We start from the raw sequence: 20,872 nt of genomic DNA on the forward strand, positions 1-20,872 counted from the left end.
ATCACAGTTCACTGAGTAGCAAGCATTGCTGAGCAAAACATTATGCAAACGAGAGACAATGTTATAACTGCAAATAAACGGATTTGGATTCTCAAGCCGTGCAGGCAAATAGTTCCGAGACGGGTTTGCTGCCATGACACTCACCCCTTGTCCAGGTGTAATGAAGGTGATAATTCTGTCTCGATAGGTGACCCTGCTGAAAAAACTTCAACATAACCTGTTATCTGTCCAGAATCCTGCACTTTGAATGTTGACTTCTCCCCTATTTGCGCCCATGAGTCAAGGGTAACCTCTTCTTCCCCAGTTACCACAAACTCTCCTCTGGAGATCTCAGTAAGGTCAGCCTCCGTCAACGGCGGCCATTTTCTCATACTGCTTGGGCCTTCGACTCCAACGAACCCATCCTCACTGTCTTGTCTCACTGCCGATGGAGAGTTGGGTTGCTTGTCTTCCACAGTCAACAAGGATGGCTCAGCGGTGGTTGGGAGCTCCACAGTTGGTTTGGTTTCACCCTCAACATGCGGTGCCTCTCCAGACACTGCTTCCTGAACAAGGATAGATATATCTGGGACAGGATCAGAGGAGCTCTCTGATGGGACTGCACTGTCCTCTGGGTCCACAACGCTACTGTCGACATCTTCTGTTGGAGGTGAACCAGACGGACCCAAAATGGCTGCTACTGTTTCATAACTGTGAGAGAGGGATACTAACAGTAAGTGAGGGATTGAACCCTAAAACAAGAGTGATAGACATTTGGAGCATGCCAACCATACACAAAGTCTCAAGTCTTCTCAGAAATCAAGGCGAATGAACACAGATCGTTCAAACTTCAAATCATCAAGACAGTTATTTTATTAATCGCATACGAAAGTTGCTCGAAGGTCTAAATTTGACCAAACGGTGATTTTTCAATCCACGATGAAGATCAAAAATAGAAAATGCCATCACATGCAAACAGAAATTTAAACAACTCTAGTGAACATGACGGTGATACTGGTGAATATAATGACCTTAAGTGGACTCATGAGTCAGAATGCTTCTACTTTCTAAAAAGAAAACACGCGACACATTTTGCCTCACACCAATCTCCCACTTACCCTCTGGAGAAGACACCAACAATATTCTGTAGAAGGCCAGAGGCCTCCTTTGGCTTCTCTGCCACAGAACCCTCGGCCTCCAGCACCTCCCACCCCAAGACTAGCTCTGGTTCTGACACTGCTGAGGGCTTCTGGATCTGCTCAGGTGTGGACTTCTCTATTTGTGAGCTGCTGAGGACACTAACATGAGAGGTGAGCATTGAAAAGAACATCCCCACAGAATCCATACCACACACAGAAACACTCAGTTGTTGGCATGCACCACAATGACTCACCCGTCACAAATTCAGTAAGAATTTCAATCCATAATTATTGATCGCCATGTAAGAGGCTCCCAGACCTAAAACACATCTCAGATGCAGAGCATCTTGAAAATGACCAAAAGCCATGCAGTCTTTCAAACTAACTTTTCAGTGTTTCCATATTTCTATGAAATATGACCTAGAATGATTTACAATAAGAGTGAAATAGTCTTCCTTCCAAAAATGATAATTAAGTATGTTAAAAAGCAGCTTTTCTCTGTTGGAATGGTGTGGGCGTACCCCAACAACAGAATGGTGTGGGAGTATACCGGTCATAGAAAATATTCATGCGAGTAGACCGCTGATTGGCCAGCTCATAGCAAGCACTTTTGAAACAGTCTGTTTGAGATAGAAGTTACCGGTGGGTTTTTTTCCCTCTCATTTACGCTTTGGCCACAAATATGATTATAAGATGAGTCGACAACATTATTTGGGTATGAGTCAACAGAATATTAACTTCTCAAAGGGAGATTTTCACTGGACAGTTAGTTCAGAGATTTGCCAGAGCTCAAATATCTGGCTTTCCAGTGGCCATGGCAGACCAAATAAAGACAAACAATAACATATCACTACCACTACCACTGCAATCCATGCAGAGAGTCATATGCTCAAACACTTACCCCTTATCTAAAACATACTCTGCTGGTTCTCCAGCCACCTCTTTCTCCTTTTTCTGCATACTTGTCTCTTAAAAACCAAAAGCAAAAGAATGTTGCTTTCCACTTGCAATGTGAGTCACTGGAATTAGAATATTACATGCTTAACCACACACGTCTTACCATGTGCCTCTACAGACTCTGGACTGTGAGGGGGCACAGATGGAAAACCAGGAATGTTTGCTGCCTCGGGGCAAGATGGTGCCAGTGCAACCATAGTTTTGAGGCCTTCATCTCCAACTACACTGCCTAGGTCAGGCTTGGAAAGTGCGGTATCCCTGGACCCATCCTTCAATGGTTTTTCATACAATGGCTGCATAGAACTCACAGATTCTTCTCCCTGGGCCAGAGCTAATTCAATTGGCTGTCTAGAAGGTAATCCAGCTACTGTAGATTCATTTGTACAAGATGGGTGTAGAGCAGACATGGTTTGTTCTTCCATTGCTTTAGGTTGTGGTAAGGACAGGAACCGAGGAGTGAGACTCTCACGTGCCACTATATTTTTCATATTTCCTTTGTCTTCTGCTGACCTATCTTGGATTATTATGGTCTCATCTTTCAGTGTCTTCTCAAACAGAGGCTTCTGTTCAACGTGCCAATTTCCTGTCTGGACTTTGGCCGTAGATGGCAAACCTGGTAGACTGGAGATTTTGGGGCACGGTTGTGTGAAATCCACACTATTTACTTCTTTCTTAGGTTGTGGTGCAGAGGGGAAGCTAGGAATCCCGGCTGCTTCTGTGCAACATGGCACCAAAGCAACCATTGCTCTTGTTTTGTCAATGTCTTCTTTTGATCCGTCTTTTGGGAGAATGTTTTCTTCTTTCTTCTTCTTCTTCTGCAAGACCTCAAACATAGGCTTGGGGTCAACTAGCCACTCTAATGTTGCAGCCCCCTCAGTGGATGCAAAACCAGGGAGGCTGGAAACATTAGAGAAAGCAGGCACAAGACTCAACATTCTTAGATCTACCTCAGCTTTGGGATGTGGTGCAGAGGGGAAGCCAGGAATACTTGCTGCGGTAGGGCATGATGGTACCAGATCCACCATTCCTTTCATTTCTTGTTTGTCTTTTTCTGATATTTCCATAAATAAAATCAGCTTCTTCATTTGCTTCTCCCATAATGGTTGATGCTCCTTGGGTGGATTTGTGTGCCAATCTTTTCCTTCAGTTTGCTGATTGGATGGGAAACCTGCAATACTGGAGACTTTTGGACATGAAAGACAGATCATACTTGGTCCATAATATACCTCTTTGGGTTGTGGTACAGATGGGAAACCAGGGGTATGAGCCACTTTCGGACAAGATGGTACCAGAGATACTATTCCTTTCATCTTGGCTTTGTCTATTTCTGATCTTTCCGTTATCACAACTGGCTTCACCTTCATTTGCTTCTCCCATAATGGCTGATGATCCTCAGGCAGATCTGTGTGCCAATCTTTTCCTTCAGTTTGCTGATTGGACGGGAAACCTGCAATACTGGAGACTTTTGGACATGAAAGACAGATCATACTTGGTCCATAATATACATCTTTGGGTTGTGGTACAGATGGGAAACCAGGGGTACGAGCCACTTTCGGACAAGATGGTACCAGAGATACTATTCCTTTCATCTTGGCTTTGTCTATTTCTGATCTTTCCGTTATCACAACTGGCTTCACCTTCATTTGCTTCTCCCATAATGGCTGATGATCCTCGGGCAGATCTGTGTGCCAATAATGTTTGTCAGTTTGCTGACGGGATGGGAAACCTGCAATACTGGAGACTTTTGGACACAATGAAAGAAGGTTGACAATACTTGGCCCATAATATACTACTTTGGGTTTTGGTACAGATGGGAAACCTGGGGTACGAGCCACTTTCGGACAGGATGGTACCAGAGCCAACATTTCTTTCATTTCTTGTTTGTGTTTTTCTGATTTTTCCATCAATAACATCTTCTTCTTCATTTGCTTCTCCCATAATGGCTGATGATCCTTGGGCAGATCTGTGTGCCAATCTTTTCTGTCAGTTTGCTGATGGGACGGGAAACCTGCAATACTGGAGACTTTTGGACATGATAGACTGATCATACTTGGCCCATAATAGACCTCTTTGGGTTGTGGTACAGATGGGAAACCAGGCACCAGAGACATTTTCGGACAGGATGGAACCAGAGCCACTATTCCTTTCATCTTGGCTTTCTCTATTTCTGATCTTTCTGTTATCACAACTGGCTTCACCTTCATTTGTTTCTCCCATAATGGCTGATGATCCTCGGGCAGATCTGTGTGCCAATCTTTTCTGTCAGTTTGCTGATGGGATGGGAAACCTGCAATACTGGAGACTTTTGGACATGATAGACTGATCATACTTGGTCCATAATATACCTCTTTGGGTTGTGGTACAGATGGTAAACCAGGGGTACGAGCCACTTTCGGACAAGATGGTACCAGAGATACTATTCCTTTCATCTTGGCTTTGTCTATTTCTGGCCTTTCCATTCTCAAAACTGGGTTCACCTTCATTTGCTTCTCCCATAATGGCTGATGATCCTCGGGCAGATCTGTGTGCCAATCTTTTCTGTCAGTTTGCTGATGGGATGGGAAACCTGCAATACTGGAGACTTTTGGACATGATAGACTGATCATACTTGGTCCATAATATACCTCTTTGGGTTGTGGTACAGATGGGAAACCAGGAGTGCGAGCCACTTTGGGACAAGATGGTACCAGAGCCAACATTCCTTTCGTCTTGGCTTGGTCTTTTTCTGACCTTTCCATTCTCGAAACTGGGTTCACCTTCATTTGCTTCTCCCATAATGGCTGATGATCCTCGGGCAGATCTGTGTGCCAATCTTTTCTGTCAGTTTGCTGATGGGATGGGAAACCTGCAATACTGGAGACTTTTGGGCATGATAGACTGATCATACTTGGTCCATAATATACCTCTTTGGGTTGTGGTACAGATGGTAAACCAGGGGTACGAGCCACTTTCGGACAAGATGGTACCAGAGATACTATTCCTTTCATCTTGGCTTTGTCTATTTCTGATCTTTCCGTTATCACAACTGGGTTCACCTTCATTTGCTTCTCCCATAATGGCTGATGATCCTCGGGCAGATCGGTGTGCCAATCTTTTCTGTCAGTTTGCTGACGAGATGGGAAACCTGCAATACTGGAGACTTTTGGACACAATGAAAAAAGGCTGAGTATGGTTGGCTCAAAATAGACCTCTTGGGGTTGCGGTACAGAGGGGAAGCCAGGAATCATGGATGCTTCTGGGCAACATGGCACCAAAGCAACCTTTGAACCATCTTCCTTCCTAAATTTGTCTTTTGGAAAAACTTCTTCTTTCTTCCTCCTCTGCAAGTGCTCAAACATAGGCTTGGGGTCAACAAGCCACTCTAATGTTGTAATCCCCTCAGTAGATGTGAAACCAGGGAGACAGAAAACTTCAGGGAAAGTGGGAAGACTCAACATATTGGGTTGTGGTGCAGATGGGAAGCCAGGGATCCTTGCAGCGTCAGGACACGAATGCCTCAATGAAACATTGGTTTTAATTTCCTCTTTGTCTACCTTTAAGCTGTCAATAATGACTTTCCTATCCTTTAATGGTATCTCAAACAATGAGCTCTGATCAACAACCCACAATGCTTCCCTATCCTTCTCAATGGATGGAAAACCAGGGAGACTAGAAGCTTTAGGGCAGGAGGGAACAAGATTCACACTACTTGTCCCCACTTCAGGTTCTGGATGTGGTGCAGAGGGGAAACCAGGAATCAGGGATGCTACTGGGCAACATGGAATCAAAGCAACCATTGCTTTCATTTTTTCACTGTCTTCTTTTGATCGGTCTTTTGGAAAAACATTTTCTTCTTCTTCTTTCTTCTTCTTTTTCTCCAAGTGCTCAAACATAGGCTTGGGGTCAACAAGCCACTCTAATGTTGCAGCCCCCTCAGTGGATGCAAAACCCGGGAGACTGGAAACTTTAGGACAAGCGGGCACAAGACTCAACATTCTTAGATCTACCTCAGCTTTGGGATGTGGTGCAGAGGGGAAGCCGGGAATAATTGCTGCGGTAGGGCACGATAGCTCCATAGTCACCATGTGTTTCATTAGCTCTTCTTGTAATCTGTCCAAATGTGGACTGGACCTAATGGTCACCTCTTCTTTCCCCTTCACTGTCTTCTCGCAAATTGCCTCAGTGTTGATTGTACACTCCTCTACCTGACTCTCAAGAGAAGGGAATCTGAGTGTGCCAGCCACTCTTGGACAGGATGGCATTATATCTGCCATGTTAGGTTCCCTCTCTACCTTGACTTCCTTGGACAGATGTATAGACGGAAAGCCTGGAATGCTGGCAGTTCTTGGGCAAGATGGGATCATATCTGCCATAAATCTCACCATGTCTCTCTCCTCTTTTGATCTATCCATGGCCAGCTGTGGACCGTCCTTTGTTGGTTTCTCCCATAATATGCTCGTGTCCACTGGGCAGTCTTCCAATTGAGCCTCTGAACAGGACGTTTGAGTGGATGGAAACCCTGGTGCACTGGCAACTCTTGGGGATGATGAAGCCATATTTTGAGGTCTGAGGAGAGGGTAAACCATGGTCAGAGGTGACTATAACAACCATGAAAGCAGAGTTTTCAACTAAGAGCAAAGCAATCAATAGGAAATTACCATCTAAAACGATCACACACAAACCAAAACTCATGCTCAAACATGATCTGACTATTCACAAAAATTACAATTAATAATGCAAACATTTCAATCAAGTTAAAGCCAATCTAGGTGCATAAATACCACACAATCAAATGTAAAGGTTTTTTCAAAACCATGGTTGCAAAAATGTATACTGAACAAAAATCTAAACACAACATGCAACAATTTCCAAGAGTTACAGTTCATATAAGGAAATCAGTCAATTTAAATAAATTCATTAGGCCCTGATCTATGGATTTTACATGACTGGGAATACAGATATGCATCTGTTGGTCATAGATACCTTTAAAAAATGTAGGGGCGTGGATCAGAAAACCAGTCAGTTTCTGGTGTGACCACCATTTGCCCAATGCAGCTCGACACATCTCCTTCACATAGAGTTGATCAGGCTGTTGATTGTGGCCTGTGGAATGTTGTCCCACTCCTCTTCAATGGCTATGCGAACTAGAAAACATTGTCGTACTCGTCAATCCACAGCATCCCAAACATGCTCAATGGGCGACATGTCTGGTGAGTATACAGGCCATGGAAGAACTAGGACATTTCCAGCTTCCAGGAATTGTGTACAGATCCTTGCGACATGGCCTTGTGTAATAATGCTGAAACATGAGGTGATGGCGGCGGATGAATGGCGCAACAATGGGCCTCAGGATCTCGTCACGGTATCTCTGTGCATTTAAATTGCCATAGATAAAATGCAATTGTGTTCGTTTCCCGTAGCTTATGCCTGCCCATACCATAACCCCACCTCCACCATGGGGCACTCTATTCTCAACTCTGACATCAGCAAACCGGTCGCCCACACGGCGCCATCTGCCCAGTACAGTTGAAACTGGGATTAATCCGTGAAGGGAACACTTCCAGTGGCCATCGAAGGTGAGCATTCGCCCACTGAAGTCGGTTACGATGCCGAACTGCAGTCAGGTCAAGACCCTGGTGAGGATGATGAGCACGCAGATGAGCTTTCCTGAGACCGTTTATGACAATTTGTGCAGAAATTATTTTGATGTGCAAACCCACAGTTTCATCAGCTGTCCGGGTGGCTTTACTCAGATGATCCCGCAGGTGAAGAAGCCGGATGTGGAGGTCCTGGGCTGGCATGGTTACACATGGTCTGCGGTTCTGAAGCCAGTTGGACGTACTGACAAATTCTCCAAAATTACGTTGGAGACAGCATATGGTAGAGAAATTAACATTACATTCTCTGGCAACAGCTCTGGTGGACATGCCTCCAGTCAGCTTACCAATTTCACACTTCCTCAAACCTTCAGACATCTGTGGCATTGTGTTGTGTGACAAAACGGCACATTTTAGAGTGGCCTTTTGTTTTCCCCAGCACAAGTTGCACCTGTGTAATGTGTCAGGCTGTTTAATCAGCTTCTTGATATGCCACACCTGTCAGGTGGATGGACTACCTTGGCAAAGGATAAATGCACACTAATTGATGTAAACAAATTTAGATTTTTTTTTTTTTTGTGTGTATGGAACATTTCTGGGATCTGTTATTTAAGCTCATGAAACATGGGACCAACACTTTACATGTTGCATTTATATTATTGTTCAGTATATATATATATATATTCATTAAAATTGTAACTGATAATGCAAAATATTGGCAAATTCAATTAAGTCTAGAAGCACAAATTTTACAATACGATTTCATACCATTCCTGCATTTGGCTAATGCTCTGTTTAAGTTATGTCAAATCCAAACTCCAAAAACAGCAAAAGGAATGCAACACCATGCAAATCAACACAACTAACCAGCACCATGCTCGCAAGTAGTGAGGTTGAGCGCTGTGGCCCTTTCACACTTACCTCATCTCATAAACTTTCACCTGCCTAGCCACAGTAACCTCTTCCTTCCCAGAATGCTCTATTCCAGAGACTGACTCTAAGACTTCCTCTACCGCTTCTTCCTCACATATCATGTCCAAGTCCTCGACAACTTGATACTCTACTAGTGCCACAACCTCACACGCCATCTGGCTGTGTGAAATGTCTTTTGGCTCATTGTCAACAGTTGCTCCCATCCCATACGGCAATGGCTGTCCCCCTTGAATGGGAGACTGACACGAAGGGCTGAAAGAGAGTGACAGGAAGTGAGAGACCAAATAAATGGGAAGAATTACACAGTGAAAAGCACAGGGCATGCACCTTGCAAGAATAGTGCAAAAACCACAGTAGTGTCAGTCAGATGTGGAGGAGATGGTGCACAAGCATTATTGTAAGCAGGCAAACAAGAACAGCTGCACTCCTGCGGCAAACCAACACAACCCACCTCTCTCTGACAGTCAAGAATAATGGCATGTCTGTAGGAATGGAGTGCCACATTCGGCAGTGCAAGTGTCTGAAAACAGAGTTGAAATGCAAGTGTTTCATACTCTATCTGACAGGCAACTGGACAAGCAGAGAAATGTGCTTTAAAGTCTCATAAAAGTGTGCCATAATGCAGATTTAGAATAGTCTGCTCTCCTACTCCCACTCACTCACCCTCTTTCTAGAACGCCCACTTCTTGCGCCTCATATCTGGTCTGAATGACCCCCTCTTCCTTGAGCCTCTCCAAAACTGAGCCATGTTTAAATTCATGTTTGTTCTCATTCACCACTGCTTTGAATAATGTGGGTTTGTGGCCCTCCTTGCAGTCATATATCTCCTCTGCCCATTCAGGCCTTTGACCTCGACTTGACTGTTGATTGAGAGACGAATCACTGTAGAGAGGCGTTTGACAATGTGTCGATGGGAAGCCAGGGTCAACGGCCTCACTTGGGCAAGATGGCAAAATAGACACCATTCCCTTCTCTAATTCATCATGAGTGGGAGCCTGTGACTGCACTGTTTTCTCTTTCAGTGACTTTTCCCAAAATGGCCTCTCCTCCACAGGACACTGATGAATTGGAGGATCCTCTTGATTTTGCATCTTTGTGGATGGAATCCCTTGGACATGTGTAACCATTGGGCAAGTTAACAAAAGACTGGGCATGTTTGGCTCTTGTTCTTCTTTAGGCAATGGTGCTGATGGAAAGCCAGGTATACTAGCTTCTTTTGGGCAAGATAGTAACATAGCTGCCATTCCTTTGGCATCATCTGATCTACTGACTCCAATAGCTGGAATCTCTTTCTGTGTTTGCTGCCATAATGGTCCAGCTTCCACAGCCCAGTTCTCTACTAAAACCATATCTACTTTCTCTGGTTGTAAAGAGGGAAAGCCAGAGACTTTGGCAACATTGGAGCATGATGATTTAACTGTAGCAGTGATGTATTGCTCTGTCTTGGGTCTTGGGGCAGAGGGAAAACCAGGTATTTTGGCTTCTTCCGGACATGTTGGCTCCAGGGCCATCATACGTCTGTCAAACTCTTTGTCATCTTTTAATCTACTCATAACTGGGGATGAAAGTACAGTCACCGAGTGTCTCGCCTTCACTGGCTTCTCTAACAATGGCTTTCGGTCAGCTGGCCAACCCATAACTGGATCCTGTTTTGTTAGTTCTATCTTTATGGATGGGAGCCCAATAACATTAGAAATGTTGGGGCAAGATAGCACAATATTCACCATACTTGGAAGCTTCTCTAATATGAGCTGTGGCACAGATGGAAAGCCCGGACTTAGAGCAACACTTGCACAGGATGGTACAAGAGATAACATTGCCTTTATCATGCGTGGGTCTCTGTAACAACAGTCTCCCTCGAATGGAGAGCATTCCAGAGTCTCCAGAGTATTAGCAACCCTCAATGGTGGTGTCTCCCAGAGTACACTCTTGACTGTCGGCCAGCCCTCTACATAAGCATGATCAGACATGACTGACTGTCTTGAAGGAAAACCAATTATACTAGAAACTTCCGAGCAAGATGGGGAAAGATTAGTCATGCATGGCTTTTTCTCTACTTCGACATGAGCATCTTTTGTTTGCGGACCCGATGGGAAGTTAGTACGGGTGGCTTTTGCTGGGCATGACAGCACAATACTTGTCAATATTTCTCCGTCTCTAAATGACATTTCCTCAGATGGACAAAGCTGAAGAGATGGGAAACCTGGATTCAAAGCAAAAATTGGACATGATGGTATAAGAGATAACATTGCCTTTATCATGACTTTGTCTCTGTAACAACAGTCTCCCTCAAATGGAGAACAATCCAGAGTCTCCAGAGTATTAGCAACCCTCGTTGGTGATTTCTCCCAGACTACACTTTTGACCATCGGCCAGCCCTCTACATAACCATCATCCAACATGATCAATTGTCTTGAAGGAAAACCAATGATACTAGACATTTCCGGACAAGATGGGAAAAGGGAAGTCATGCATGGATCTTTTTCTACTTCAACATGAGAGGTTTTGGCTTGTGGAGCCGATGGGAAGCCAGGAAGGGTGGCTTTTGCTGGGCATGATGGTACCATACTTGTCATTATTTCTCTGTCTCTGAATGACATATCCTCAACTGGAGAAAGCTGGAGATTAAGCCCCTCTCCTTTCCTCAATGATTTAACCCAAAATGTCTCCCTGTCAACATGCCAGCCATCATGTCCTGCCTTGGATGGACATCTTGAGGGGAAACCTGAAGCCCTTGAATATTTCGGGCAGGTAGGCCATAGACATACCATGCTTGGGATCACCCTAACATGAGCCCTATCCGACTTGTGCCGTGACGATGAGGGAAAGCCTGGAATGGTGGCTTTTATTGGGCAAGGTGGTAACATAGACACCATAATTTTAATCATCGCTCTCTCTTTGAATGATAATATTTGCACTGGACAAAGGGCTAGTGTGTCTCTATTATTTAATGGCCTCTCCCACAGTGGCCTCTTGTTAACACACCAGCCATCTTTATCTGAATTGATAGTAAGTCTAGAAGGTAAGCCAGAAACTTTAGAAACTTTAGGGCAAGTCTGCAGAAGACTGATCATGCTTGGTGTGTCTGCAAACTTCTTCCCAGGTACAGAGGGGAAGCCTGGAATCACAGATGCTTTGGGACAAGATGGCATCAAAGCAACCACTGCTTTCATTTTGTCAATGTCTTCCTTTGATCCGTCTTTTGGAAAAACTTCTTCCTTCTTCTGCAAGTGGTCAAACATAGGCTCGGGGTCTACAAACCACTCTAATGTTGTACCCCCCTCAGTGGATGCGAGACCCGGTAGGTTGGAAACTTTAGGGAACGTGGGAACAAGACTCAACATATTGGGTTGTGGTGCAGATGGGAAGCCAGGGATCCGAGCAGCATGAGGGCATGATTGCCTCAAAGGAATGTTGATTTTAATTTCCTCTTTGTCTGCTTTTGAGCTGTCAAAAATTACTTTCCTCTCCTTTGGCGGTCTCTTGTAAAATGGCCTCTCATCAACTACCCACCCTGTTTCCCTATTCCCCTCAATGGATGGAAAACCAGGGAGACTAGAAGTTTTAGGGCAGGAGGGAACAAGATGCATCATACTTGGTGTCTCCTCAGCCTTTTTGCGTGGTGCAGAAGGGAAACCAGGAATCAAGGATGCTACTGGGCAACATGGCACCAAAGCAACCATTGCTTTCATTTTTTCAGTGTCTTCTTTTGATCGGTCTTTTGGAAAAATGTCTTCTTCCTCCTCCTTCTTTTGCAAGTGTTCAAACATAGGCTTGGGGTCAACAAGCCACTCTAATGTTGTAGGCCCTTCAATGGATGCGAAACCCAGGACACTGGAAACTTTAGGGCAAGCAGGAACAAGACTCAACATACTAAGATCTACCTCAGCTTTGGGATGTGGTGCAGAGGGAAAACCAGGAATCCTGGCCTTCTTCGGGCAAGATGTTAACATATCTATCATGTTATTTGTAACATCTTTATTGTCATGTGGTATTGCCTGTACCAAAGAAACTGTTATTTTCTTTAATGGCCTCTCCAAGAGTGTCATCCAGTTAGCATGCCAGACAACATTTTCAGACGTATGCAGATGTCTAGAAGGTAAACCAAAAACTCTGGAAAGTCTAGGACAAGTAGGCAGAAGGTTCATCATAATTGGCTCTTGCCTTGGTGCAGAGGGGAAGCCAGGAATACTAGCTGCTCTTGGGCAGGATGGTGTAAGAGCAAGCATGGTGCTAGCCATTTCACTATCATTATAGACTGTGCCAACATTATCCAATAATTCTGACCTTTTTCTTGGTGACATCTTCAAATATTCTTTATCTACTGGCCAATCTGGTGCCTGATTCAGATCCAAAGCTGGCAATCCAGAAACAGTCGATACCTTTGGGCAAGTAGGCACAAGATTCACCATACTTGGGGTTTCTACTGATCTCTGCTTTGGTGCAGAAGGGAAGCCAGGTACACTGGTTTTCCTGGGGCAAGATGGTACCATAGCTACCATATGTTTCAGATCTTTGTCTTTATCATGAGCTGGAGAAATGTCTAGAATTGGCACACCCCTTTCCCTCAACGGCTTCTCCCAGAGTGGCAGTCTCTCCACAAGCCAATATTCATCTCTAGACCTGATTCGCTCTATAGAGGGTAAACCAGAAACCTTAGAAAGTTTAGGGCAAGTAGTCAGAAGACTGATCATACTTGGTGTGTCTTCTAGCTTCGACTGCGGTGCAGAGGGGAAGCCTGGAATCCTGGCCTTATTCGGGCAAGATGGTAACATATCTACCATCTTTTGTGTAAGTTCTTTATCCTTGTGTGGCATTTCCTGCACGTAAACTGTACTTTTCTTCAATGACCTCTCCAAAAGTGGCCTGTTAGCATGCCAATCATCATTTTCTGATGTATGCAGATGTCTAGAAGGTAAACCAAAAACTCTGGAAAGTCTAGGATAAGTAGGCAGATGATTAACCATACTTGGCTCTTGCTTTGGAGCAGAGGGGAAGCCAGGTGTACTGGCCTTCCAGGGGCAGGATGGTGACAAAGCTACCATATTTTTCGCAATTTCCGTATCATGATAGACTGTGTCAATATCGTCCAAATGGAACATTGATTCTTCTGGCCTTTCTCTAGATGGCAACAGTGACTCTTTATCAACTGGCCACTCTACTGTTTGTGTCTGTTTGATAGCTGCCAATCCAGGAACTCTAGATACCCTTGGACAATATGGCATTATGTTAACCATACTTGGCTCTTGCCTTGGTGCAGATGGAAAGCCAGGGACACTAGCCTTCCTTGGGCAAGATGGTAACATGGCCACCATATTTTTCATAAGCTCATTGTCCTTGTGTGGCATTTCCTGCATTAGACATGCTGTTCTTTCCCTCAATGGTCTCTCCAAGAGTGGCCTGCTGTTAGCATGCCACTCAACATTTTCAGACTTATTTGGCTGTTTGGAGGGTAAACCAGGAACTCTAGCCAGTCTAGGGCAAGTAGGCAGAAGGTTAACCATATTCGGCTCCTGCGTTGGTGCAGAAGGGAAGCCATGAATACTGGCCTTCCTGGGGCAAGATGGTACCATAGCTACCATATGTTTTACCATATATGTATCATGAGCTGGAGAAATGTGTTGAATCGTTACATCCAATTCCCTCAATGTCTTCTCCCAGAGTGGCATTCTGTCCACAATCCAATTTTCATGTCTAGACATTGTTGGTTGTTTGGAGGGTAAACCAGAAATTCTGGCCAATCTAGGGCAAGTAGGCAGAAGGTTAACCATGCTTGGCTCTTGCCTTGATGCTGAGGCGATGCCAGGAATACTGGCTGCGTTTGGGCAGGATGGTTTCAGAGCTGCCATGTTTGTGACCACTTCACTATCATGATAGACTCTGCCAACATTCTCCAAATGGAACATTGATTCATCAGGCCATTCTCTGGGTGACAGTGACTTTTTGTAAACTGGTAATTCTACTATTTGTGTCTGTTCTATAGTTGCCAATCCAGGAACTTTAGATACCCTTGAACAAGTTAGCATTATGTTAACCATACTTGGCTCTTGCCTTGGTGCAGACGGGAAGCCAGGAATCCTAGCCTTCCTTGGGCAAGTTGGCAACATGGCTACCATGTCTTTCATAATTTCAGTGTCTTTGAATGCCATTTCCTGATCTTGTAAAATAGGTCCTTCTCTTTTCCTCAATGGCTTCTCCCACAGTGGACTGCAGTCCACTTTCCAGTCAATATCATCTGAATTGTTTGGAAGTCTAGAGGGTAAACCAGGTACTCTGGGAAGTTTATGGAAAGTAGGATGAAGACTGAGGATATTTGACTCTTGACTTGGTATAGATTCTACACCAGCTACACCAGCCTTTTCCGGGCAAAATGGTAAGAGAGCAACCACAAGTTCATTGTGCTCATATGACGTTGCATGTACTTCAGAAAGTGAAGGGATCAGCTCAACTGTTTTCCTCAATGGCTTTTCTATTATTGGCCGTCTGATAGCATGCCAGTAGTCAGGTTCTGACTCAGTTGGATGTCTAGAGGGTAAACCAGAAACTCTGGAAAGTTTAGGGCAAGTAGGAAGAAGATCATACTTCATGATTGTTCTTGGGGATCCTAACCTCTGCTTCAGTTTTGAAGGAAAGCCAGGAATACTGGCCTTCCTTGGGCACGATGGTAACATGGCTACCATATATTTCAACATCGTTTTCTCTTTATATGCAATGCTAAGAGCTGAAGAAATTGGTTGAATAATCACATCCATTTTCCTCAATGGCTTTTCCCACAGTGGCTTTCTGTCCACAAGCCAATCTTCATCTCTAGAACTGATTGAGGGTAAACCGGAAACCCTAGACAGTCTAGGGTACGTAGACAGAACATTAACCATATTTGGCTCTTGCCTTGGTTCAGAAGGGAGTGCAGCAATACTGGCTGCTTTGAGGCAGGATGGGGGTTCTTTCCTTCGGGCAGAGGTCATGCCATGAATGCTCGTGATTCGAGGGCAGGCTGGTGTCATAGAAAACATATTCCTGGTAATTTCACTATCATGATAGACTGTGTTAACATCCAATAATAATCCTGGCCGCTCTCTTGGTAAATTTGCAAACAATGTCTCTTTATCTACCGGCCAAACTACTGCCTGTTTTGGTTTCTGATTTAAAGCTGGCCATCCAGGAACTATAGATACCCTTGGACAAGTTGGAAGAAGACTCACCATATTCGACACTTGCCTTGGTGCAGAAGGGAAGCCAGGCACACTAGCCTTATTTGGGCAAGATGGTAACATGGCTGTCATGTTTTCCATCAATTTAGTATCTTTGAATGTTTTTTCGTGATCTTGGGAAATATGTAGAATAAGCCCCTCTCGTTCCTTTAATGGCTTTGCCCACAGGGGAACTCTGTCCACAAGCCAATCATCATCTCTAGAACTGATTGGCTGTTTGGAGGGTAAACCAGAAACCGTAGAAAGTCTAGGGCATGTAGACAGAAGACTGGTCATACTTGGTGTGTCTACTAGCTTCTGCCTAGGTGCAGAGGGTAAACCTGGAATCCTGGCCTTATTCGGGCAAGATGGTAACATATCTACCATATTTTTGGTAAGTTCTTTGTCCTTTTGTCGCATTTCCTGCACTACAGAAAGTGCTCTGTTCTTCAATGGTCTCTCCAGAATAGGCCTACTGTTAGCATGCCAGTCAACATTATCTAACTTAATTGGCAGTTTAGAGGGTGAACCAGAAACTCTGGCCATTAAAGGGCATGTAGGCAGAAGGTTAACCATATTCAGTTCAAATTCAGAAAGCTTTATTGTCCCAACATTGGGCAATTTGGTAGGCTCTTGCATTGTTTCAGAAGGGAAGCCAGGAATACTGGCTGTTTTGGGGCAGGATGGTTTAAGATCCACCATTTTCTTGACCTTTTCACTATCATTATAAACTGTGCCAACATCCTCTAAACGGACCATCAATAATTCTACTTCTTTAGGTAACTTATTAAACAGAGCCTTTGTATCTACTTGCCAGTCTACGGTCTTTGTCGGGTCTATGGTTGGCAGTCCAGGAACTCTAGATACCCTTGGGCAAGTTGGCATTATGTTAACCATGCTTGGCACAACCTGAGCTTTGGGCCTTGGAACAGATTGAAAACCAGGAATAGTACTCTCACTTGGACAAAATGGGACAAGCACTACCATACGTTTAAACATTTCTTTGTCTCCATACACTTGGTCTAAAGCAATTGACGACGAAAGCTCAATAACCGTCTTCTCATCATGTGGTCTCTCCCATTTCAGCTTTTTATCCACACTCCAACCTACATCCTCAGCCCCTTCAGTCTCCTTTGGTTTCCAGGAGGCCAAACCAGGTGCACTGGATACGCAAGTTGGCACTAGATTCACCATACTTGGTTCCATTTGTGTTTTGGGTGGTGATGCTGGTCTTTCTATTTTGGGTGGTGATGCTGGTCTTTCTGTTTTGGATGGTGATACTGGTCTTTCTATTTTGGGTGGTGATGCTGGTCTTTCTGTTTTGGGTGGTGATGCTGGTCTTTCTGTTTTGGGTGGTGATGCTGGTCTTTCTGTTTTGGGTGGTGATGCTGGTCTTTCTGTTTTGGATGGTGGTGCTGGTCTTTCTGTTTTGGGTGGTGGTGCTGAGGGGAACCCAGGAACACTGGCTACCCTTGGACAACTTGGCAACATGGCAGCCATACTTTCCATTACTTTCTGGTCCTCATCCGATGTTTCAGGGGCAGGGGTGATAATTGGTGTTCCTTTCATTGGCTTCTCCCATAATGGACTTTTATCAATGGGCCATTCTTCGGGTCGGGCCTTATATCTGTTCCTAATCAATGTGGATGGGAAACCAGGGTAACTGGACACTTTTGGACAAGATGGCAGCGAGGCAGCCATACTTTTAGTTCTAAAGGGACAAGGGACACCAAGGATATATGTCAGAGGAAAGGTGCCAACTGGGAACTACAAAACATGTTCTTGTGTTTAAATAACTAGTGGGACCAGCCCTTAATATTTATTGAAATGCAAACCTATGAGGTACATTAGTACTACATGTCTTCAGGACATGCTAACATGTTTTAGAACTAGTTGAATGACTGACACATTGAGGAACAGGGGTATGTAGTGATTGTGCACCATGCCACACTTACCCCCAATCCATGGTTACCCCTTGTTCTTTTGAACGTCTTGAAACTCTTGTTGTTTTGGGAGAATATTTAGGAGCATCTTTCTTAGGGACCAGTGTCTGCCCCTGCTCTTTCTTTGGGTCTTTCTCCTTTGGCAGACCCCTCTGCGACACTCTGTACAACCGTGTGGTCTGCAACTCAGTGAGGTGGGAGGGCGGGGCCATCCTCCTCTGCTGCCCACTGGTTACTGTCACAATCTGTTCAGGCTCTGGTTTGGCTAACGGTGTCCCTATCTGCATGGACATCTTGTTCAAGTGACTTCTCGTTCTGTCAAGTGACTTCATGGATGTGACTGTGGGCTCAGGTAAGCCTGGCCTTTGCATGGGTGCAAAAGGGAGAGGTTGCTGCGGTGTTGGAACTGGGAGTGCCCTGATTGACCTCTCCTCTGCCTGACATTTTGCAATCGGTTTTGGCATCTCAAAATATTGGAGCCCCGGAACAGAGGTGGCTCGGGGGCTAAAGGGCAGGAGAGGGCTCATGCTCTCAGCTCTGAGGGACAAACAAATCAAGGTCAGAGTTCAGAGGTCAAGGGAGGGGGGGAGATTGCATCTCCATAGCAACAACGCAGTGAAAAACAGGCAAGGTTCCCCATCTCAAGCACGGTCAGAGGTGCTACTGTAAGGGCACAAGCACAAGCTTTGCTAAGGATTTTACATGAATTCTTTGGCATACTTCTAGAGTTAGCATACTACTAAATTGCACACAAAGTAGACAACCAGCAAGCGCTCAGTCAAAAAAAGTGAATCATGTAAGACAATCACTGGGACAAGACGAGCAGAGATCTCTCTATGTATTTAAAATGTTTACATGTTACCCTTATTTAACTGGGCAAGTACGTTTTTAAGGACAAATTCTTATTTACAATGACGGCCTATTGCAACAGCATTGCAGCTTGAGGAAACTTGACACACTATAAATCTGCCTACCTACCAGAAACTGATACAATCGTTTTGGTTCCACTATTGACAACCAGGTAGTTTCCAATGAATCACAATATTTCAGATGGATACATTGCCACAGTGACAAAATATGTAGTTCTAGCTTTGCAGTACCAAAGCAAACAAATGGTTATAATTACAACTTTTAACCAGGTAAGCTAGTTGAGAACAAGTTCTCAATTTACAACTGCGACCTGGCCAAGATAAAGCAAAGCAGTGCGACACAAACAACAACACAGAGTTACACATGGAATAAACAAGCGTACAGTCAATAACACAATAGAAAAAAAAGAAAGTCTATACACAGTGTGTGCAAATGGCGTGAGGAGGTAAGGCAATAAATAGGCCATAGTAGCGAAGTAATTACAATTTAGCAGATTAACACTGGAGTGATAGAGGAGCAGATGATGATGTGCAAGTATGATGATGTGTGATACTGGTGTGCATAAAAGAGCATAAAGTAATTACAAACAATATGGGGATGAGGTAGGTAGATTGGATGGGCTATTTACAGATGGGCTATGTACAGCTGCAGCGATCGGTTAGGTGCTCAGATAGCTGATGTTTAAAGTTATTGAGGGAAATGTAAGTCTCCAGCTTCAGCAATTTTTGCAATTCGTTCCAGTCACTGGCAGCAGAGAACTGGAAGGAAAGGCGGCCAAAGGAAGTGTTGGCTTTGGGGATGACCAGTGAGATATACCTGCTGGAGCATGTGCTACGGGTGGGTGTTGTTATCGTGACCAGTGAGCTGAAATAAGGCGGAGCTTTACCTAGCATAGACTTATGACCTGGAGCCAGTGGGTCTGGCAATGAATATGGAGTGAGGGCCAGCCAACTAGAGCATACAGGTCGCAGTGGTGGGTGGTATAAGGGGCTTTGGTAACAAAACGGATGGCACTGTGATAGACTGCATCCAGTTTGCTGAGTAGAGTATTTGAAGCTATTTTGTAGATGACATCGCCGAAGTCGAGGATTTGGTAGGATAGTCAGTTTTACTAGGTTAAGTTTGCCAGCGTGAGTGAAGGAGGCTTTGTTGCGAAATAGAAAGCCAATTCTAGATTTGATTTTGGATTGGAGATGTTTGATATGAGTCTGGAAGGAGAGTTTACAGTCTAGCCAGACACCTAGGTATTTGTAGTTGTCCACACATTCTAGGTCAGAACCGTCCAGAGTAGTGATGCTAGTCGGGCAGGCGGGGGCGGGCAGCGAACGGTTGAAAAGCACGCATTTGGGTTTTACTGGCGTTTAAGAGCAGTTGGAGGCCACGGAAGGAGTGTTGCTTGGCATTGAAGCTCGTTTGGAGGTTAGTTAACACAGTGTCCAAAGAAGGGCCAGATGTATAGTCCCGTGTGGCTCAGTTGGTAGAGCACGGCGCTTGCAACGCCAGGGTTGTGGGCTCAATTCACACGGGGGGGGATGTGGGTTCAATTCCCACGGGGGGACCAGGGTTCAATTCCCACGGGGGGACCAGGATGAATATGTATGAACTTTCCAATTTGTAAGTCGCTCTGGATAAGAGCGTCTGCTAAATGACTTAAATGTAAATGTATACAGAATGGTGTTGTCTGTGTAGAGGTGGATCAGGGAATCACCCGCAGCAAGAGCGACATCGTTGATATATAGAGAGAAAAGAGTCGACCCGAGAATTGAACCCTGTGGTACCCCCATAGAGACTGCCAGAGGTCCGGACAACATGCGCTCCGATTTGACACACTGAACTCTGTCTGCGAAGTAGTTGGTGAACCAGGCGAGGCAGTCATTTGAGAAACCAAGGCTATTGAGTCTGCCGATAAGAATGCGGTGATTGACAGAGTCGAAGGCCTTGGCCAGGTCGATGAAGACGGCTGCACAGTACTGTCTTTTATCGATGGCGGTTATGATATCGTTTAGTACCTTGAGCGTGGCTGAGGTGCACCCATGACCAGCTCGGAAACCGGATTGCACACCGGAGAAGGTACGGTGGGATTTGAAATGGTCAGTGATCTGTTTATTAACTTGGCTTTCGAAAGACTTTAGAAAGGCAGGGCAGGATGGATATAGGTCTATAACAATTTGGGTCTAGAATGTCACCCCCTTTGAAGAGGGGGATGACCGCGGCAGCTTTCCAATCTTTAGGGATCTCGGACGATACAAAAGAGAGTTTGAACAGACTGATAATAGGGGTTGCAA

General features: G+C 44.7%; 1 protein-coding gene across 5 annotated transcripts in view; it reads right to left on the bottom strand.

Annotated features, from left to right (window-relative positions):
• LOC129835082 (uncharacterized) overlaps positions 1-20,872 on the bottom strand; it is a 64,589-nt gene that overhangs the window by 11,797 nt on the left and 31,920 nt on the right. For 3 of the 5 annotated variants that reach the window (XM_055900454.1, XM_055900453.1, XM_055900452.1), the window contains 5 exons: positions 8,573-8,836; positions 2,179-6,620; positions 2,020-2,086; positions 1,098-1,277; positions 145-690 (listed from right to left, as the gene is read on the bottom strand). In XM_055900454.1, the coding sequence (XP_055756429.1) occupies positions 145-690; positions 1,098-1,277; positions 2,020-2,086; positions 2,179-6,620; positions 8,573-8,836 (5,499 nt within the window). Of the gene's footprint in view, positions 1-144; positions 691-1,097; positions 1,278-2,019; positions 2,087-2,178; positions 6,621-8,572; positions 8,837-9,035; positions 9,105-9,247; positions 17,711-20,872 lie in introns of those variants that run through there. The other 2 variants (XM_055900450.1, XM_055900451.1) reach the window with 2 other exon arrangements.

Source organism: Salvelinus fontinalis, chromosome 36 (genome assembly GCF_029448725.1).
Source record: "Salvelinus fontinalis isolate EN_2023a chromosome 36, ASM2944872v1, whole genome shotgun sequence".
In the NCBI taxonomy this organism is placed as follows: domain Eukaryota; kingdom Metazoa; phylum Chordata; class Actinopteri; order Salmoniformes; family Salmonidae; genus Salvelinus; species Salvelinus fontinalis.